At 44.1% G+C, this 5739-nt stretch overlaps 1 protein-coding gene across 1 annotated transcript in view; it reads right to left on the minus strand.

Moving 5' to 3' along the window:
• Positions 1-2760: 2760 nt before the first annotated feature.
• ZFAND2A (zinc finger AN1-type containing 2A) overlaps positions 2761-5739 on the minus strand; it is a 4212-nt gene continuing 1233 nt past the window's right edge. The window contains exons 2-6 of the mRNA XM_026859162.1: positions 5070-5164; positions 4295-4426; positions 3939-4090; positions 3325-3411; positions 2761-2897 (exon numbers count right to left, since the gene is read on the minus strand). Of these exons, the coding sequence (XP_026714963.1) occupies positions 3408-3411; positions 3939-4090; positions 4295-4426; positions 5070-5164 (383 nt within the window). The 3' untranslated portion in view covers positions 2761-2897; positions 3325-3407. The remainder of the gene's footprint in view (positions 2898-3324; positions 3412-3938; positions 4091-4294; positions 4427-5069; positions 5165-5739) is intronic.

A 5739-nucleotide genomic window follows, 5' to 3' on the forward strand; every position in this document is an offset into this window, starting at 1 on the left:
CTCCCTCTCACTGGCTACAAGGAGAGAACAGAGGCGTCTGGTTGGCCTGCGGCCTGCCAATCACCCTGAGGACCAATAGGAAGCCACGCTTGGACTTAAAACGCCCACCTGGAACACGCGTGCTGAGAAGTGCTCGGCCGGCTTTTGGAGGCGCGATGACGTCATCTTGCTGCGCCAGATCCGCCACGGCAGCCATTCCCGTCCCTCCCGCGCAGGGGCGGGGCCACAGACCTTGCCCCGCCCCCCGTTGCCTGGGTGGCCCCCGCTGGGCTCAGGGACCCCCCGGGCCTGGCGGGACCCCCCTCGCTGGCCGCGGAGGGCACCCGGTGGAAGGGCGGCCCCGCTGCTCCCACACAGCCCGGGCGCGGCTGGGCACAGCAGGCTCGCACCAGCCCTGTGGGTGCCGCGGCAGCTGCGGGCGCAGCGCCGTGCGGTTCTGCGGGCAACGGTGGCGCTTCCTGAGCCGGCGGGTCCTGAAGGCTCCGCGTCCGAGACCGGGTCACCTGCTGTCCTGATGGGGGCCGAGGGACGCGCTGGGAAGAGGCGAATGCTGCGGTTTGAGGGGGTGAGAAAACATCCGCTAGGACAAGGCTTCCAGGGAACAAACTGGTTTCCATGTTTTCATTTTCTATAAATACCATGTGCACAAACATTTCCATTTGCCCTTGGTAATTTAAGGGCAAGAATATTTGCCAGAAACGCACACACAGATGGAGCAATTTTTTTCATGACAACCTGAAACGGGTTTTGCTTCCATTTGCTTTGACCCCAGTAGCAGCTGAGATGCTGGCTGTGGTAGCAGACGCTGGCACCAATGGGAAGAGGTAAAACCTTCACATCTGCTTCCTTCTCCTGTCCAAACCGGGGTCACACCTTCCTTTCCTTCCACCTCCTCTCCACACCGCAGGGGGCCTGTCCTGTCCTCCACCCATCGCTGCTGGGCTGGGCAGAGCCGCTCTGCTCTGGTCCACACTCTCACAGCACTGTGAGCTGCTGCTCTTCACTGGAAACCCCTTCCCATACCACCAGTGGGGTGCACACATCATGTGGGAACACATAGCTAGTTAGATATACAGAAAGATTCTAAGAGTCCTAGTACTGTAGCAATGCACTAGGGCTGAGTTATGGCGTTAGAGCGCATGGGATAATCAGTAGGTGGTGGCATCTAAAATTAGAGTTGTAATTTAAGCGTTTGTTCCAATGCGAATAGGGAAAGCATGTATTTTATGTTTAGACTTGCTAAAAATAATGGTTGTTTTATTACATATCCTATTGTGACATCCTGTGGTTAAACACAGTATTACAGATACTGTCAAATCACCTTTGACAAGTGCATAAAATTAGACTATATGGAATTAGCAATGCTAACTCATAGCTGCAGTACATATTCCATTTGGCCAACTACAGCCTTCCACATAGCTTTGACCTTCTCTAAAACTTCTACTGGATGTGAAGTAATCACACCAGGCCAAACATGAACATGGGATAATACAGATACTTTGTTCTGTGTTGGCTAGAAATTATGTTATCTCTGCCCTTTCTGATGAAAGACCTACAACTCAATACATTGATTCTTTACATATCCCTGTGAAGGACCAGAAATCCACATTTCCTCTTTAGACAGGACTTGTTTCTCTCTGAAGAGGCTTAATGCCTAAAGTACAAGAGGCACACAAGTCTTTGCACAACTGCAGTACACCTCAAGGTTGTATAAAGCATACGCATTAACTTCACTTATACTCACATCTCTTACAGTATTATCAAAGATTATTTTTCCCAGGTCAAGGAACACAACATTCTCTGCTATGCAGACTGCTCATCCTCCCACCTCAGCAGAACAGCATTGGACACTCATAGCTGCAGGTGATTCAGGGGACTGCAATTACCCTTCAGTTAGTCCTAAGCCAACACTGCAGCCCACCAGCCCCAGCATGCAGAGAAATGGCTCCAATGACACATGAAATTGAGGTCTTGACCCCCTGACATCATCAGTAAGGCTTGGCATTTTTCTCACAATTAGTTGGTTGAGAGGTCTACTTAGATCCCAGCTGGGGAATTAGCAATGTTCATTAACAGCACATTTCCATTTCATCAACCTACAATATTTCAGGCCTCAAGCTAAGCAGCTGGATATTCATGCAGTCTTAAAGAGCCAAAATAACTGATCAAGATAATAGATGGAGCATATCTGTTACCTCTTCACTTAAGCTTTTCAGGATGACAAGAATAGCCTCCCTAGACAGTGCTGTATTTTGTCCTCATTCTCATTACATAAAACACAAACAGTCAATGCTACTTTCACTGGCTTCCTTTTTTCCCCCAGATGCAAAAAAATAACAATGCAAAATTAGGTTTTTATCCAAGGGACAATAAATTATGAAGAATTATACTGCGCATGCCTCTGAATTGCTTCGGGAGGACCTAGAAAAACTAGGTATGGCTTTATAAATCAAGTACTTCCAGTGACATTCAGAATCTAAGAGGCAGCTCATATAAAAATTGCTTCACATTTATGTACACTGTCAAGCAGAAAGCTGCAGTACACCAGTCCTTATCCAGAAGGATGGAGTCATATGACAGTAGTTTGTATTTCACACTTTCATCTTAGGAAACTCATAGTTCAGACTTAGCATGACCTAAGCAAAGTGTTTCATACTAAGTTTAGTCTTCCTCTAACACCACTCCCCAATTTCCCCCACCAATACTGTTTTCCATAGCATTAAAGCTCTTAATCCAAATATAGGAACAAAGATGGCTTGGAAAGGGTGACAGTTTATTGAATGCATAAACAATATGATACAAAAATAAATTAATTGCATAGAAAATTCAGGAGCTATAAACAAGACTTTAAAGTAGACAGGTTTGATACAGATGCGAAGAGCCTCTACTATCTGCATCTGAAAGACATAAGCATTGTAAGAGTTACACAGCTCAAACTTTCCATCAGGGAGACAGAACATGGCAGGGAAGGGCTTGGGCCATTTATTTTAATTCAGATGCTTGCTGTGTTTTCCTCCTTCTGATGACACATTATTCTTCTAGAACTTGACCAAGCCTCACACTGAGCAGGTGGGAGACGAACCCGCTGTTACAACAATTTGATGTTCTAATGCTTGTGTCTATATAGCTATTTTAATCACTACAGTACGGAGAAGTAAAGATTTAATTGTGCTGTCACAGTCTCTCTACTGCATTCCCAACACCAATTAAAGGTCAACTACCAACTCTAGAACAGTTAGAGGTATGACAGGGACACTCCTACACTGTGTTGACATAAGACTATTCTTAAAAAGTGTTTGTCTTTTCTCCTTCTCCAGCTTATACCTGTTGTGCTGAAGACTCCCATTAGATGGCACTCCAATTGCTCCCGTTGACTTGAAGGCAGTTTGAGAGGCTCTCAAAGCTGCCTATCTACAAAAGAAATACAACCGGGCTCAGCACTTCTTATGCACACTGCCAGTAGTTTCACTCTTCCATCCAGTTTAATTATCTGCATTTGTCACACAAGTCTTACAGTCCTATTGCACAGAACAATGAAGGTACATCTGCCTGCAAGAGACATTTTTAATAAAGCTGAGTTTAAACTTAGCTTGGCAGGGTATTAATTTTTCTTAGTTACTTCAATGTGTGGGGCAGAACTTTAGAATTCTAGTATTTAGATCCAGACCCCAATCAGTACTTGAGTGGGCCAGTTCCTAGTCTCAATTAGGAGACTGACAAATGTAAGCTTGGAAGAATTTTAGGGAAGCATTTGACAAGCTTTTATCTTGGCTCACAGACTTTGAAAAGTTAAGCCTGAAATACAAAGAAGTAGTAGTGACTATTTTATTGATGTCACTAGTGGCTTACAGAATTCCCTATTTGTCTGAGCTCCCCACCAACCCGATACTAGCTCTGAAATTACAACTTGAGCTCAAAGTATCATAAATACAGCTTACCCTGCCTTGGAGGTGGGGTGACTGCTCGCTTTACAGTCATGATCCAGAGGATGCCGATGTTTTATGCAGAAGTTGCCACCACACTGTTCACAAACTACCTTCATCATCTCTTTCCTTCTGCAGCCTGGCTTTAAGCACTTGTTTGTGAAGATCTAAATAACAGAGGACATGAATTTGGCAATGCTGGCTTCCATTCTGTGATCAGCTTCCCAAGTAAAGACCAAGCTGAAGCATAAATGCTCAAGCACCCTTAGAATCAAGACGAAACAGAGCAAGCTTCTGCACATCTGCTGTCAGAAAACCTAACTTCACAAGCATTAGGCAGATAGTTTAGACTTCAGCAGCAATTTCCTTACCCTCTGCTTTTGCTGTGCTGGATTGTATTTGCAGTTCTTATCCATGTGGGCTCCAACCACAATATCTGGTATTTCCCCTTTCTGTATTGGGATGGGTGCATTACAGAGTGGACACACTGGAACCTGCACATTCTAAGAACATACAACACAGATTAGAAGTCCAACGCAATTATTTTGCTGTCCTTCCCCTTCTCTTACCCATGGGTGATAAAAGTGTATTCACAAGTGGTTTACATTCTACTCATTTAGTAATGCTTTTAAAGATGTACTTCAAAGGCGACTGCAAATCATTATCCTAAAGTGTCAGACATGCTTTCCCAAATCAATTTGTAGCAACACATTTGGTAAGTTGACTTTAAATATGCTTCTAAGCTTTCTGAAATTACAGCCTTTGAACACCTCAAAGCCCAAGTATGGGCCAGAGATCAAAGTTTAGCTCCACTTATTCTATTTATTTATTCTGTAGTTTCATATTTTCTGTCCTTCAGCTTAAAGGACCAGCGCTGCAGAAAGTTTTAGACCACAATACATTGTTTAAAATATAAGGCACTCCTCTCTGGGAAGATGCTGTGTAAGTGAAACAAAATAGAATCTAATAGTATTGACCTCTGAAATTTTATGTTTCTATATATTTGAAAATCAGCTCTATCATTAACTTATAACTTGTGGTTCTCACATCTGGTCCTATTAAAATCACATGTCAAGTTTCAGAGCAGCCTTTATACATGACTTGGCAATTTTGCAGCGTGAATCACTGACTTGTGTAAGAACTTACTTTCTTGTAGGCAGAGCTGCACTTGTGGTCATCATAACGGATGTGATCTTTACAGAATACTTCCCCACATGCATCACATTTCAGAGGAAGGAAGTCTGGGAGAAAAATTTAAAAAAGAAAACAGATTCTTATGGAGCAGAGCTAACAGCTGTAAGACTACTCACAAAAAACTATAAATAAATTCTCAAGCAAATATTTTTTGCCTAGTCACAATCTGGTTACATCTAGAGGAAGTAATTCTCCACAAATGTTAAAACTAAAAAAAAAAGTGATGTTTTCCCTCTTTTTATCCACAAACACAAGTTGTAAATACCTCAGAAGCTTCTTGAATACAGAAACTCTAGCGAGGCATTAGTCAAGAGCTAGGAGTTGAAGTACAAATCCAAAGCCCCGGCTCAAAAATATTTTTATTCTTTAAAAAACATCCCTGAACACTTTAACAACTAAAAGAACAAAATACACCGGGCTCAACTGTCACCCCGCTACCAGACCCATTTAAGGGGGATTACAGAAGCCGCACTGGTACCCGCTACTAACCACAGCACCCTCCTGCAGAGGCGGGGTGCAGGATTTGGGCCCCCCCGCACAGGACCTACCCACCCCTTACGAGTGCCGGCCGGGGGAAGATGCGAACTCGGGGTCGCGATCCCCCCGCCCCGCCTTACCCAGC

Source organism: Athene cunicularia (assembly GCF_003259725.1).
Source record: "Athene cunicularia isolate RWA chromosome 14 unlocalized genomic scaffold, athCun1 chr14_part1, whole genome shotgun sequence".
Lineage (NCBI taxonomy): Eukaryota > Metazoa > Chordata > Aves > Strigiformes > Strigidae > Athene > Athene cunicularia.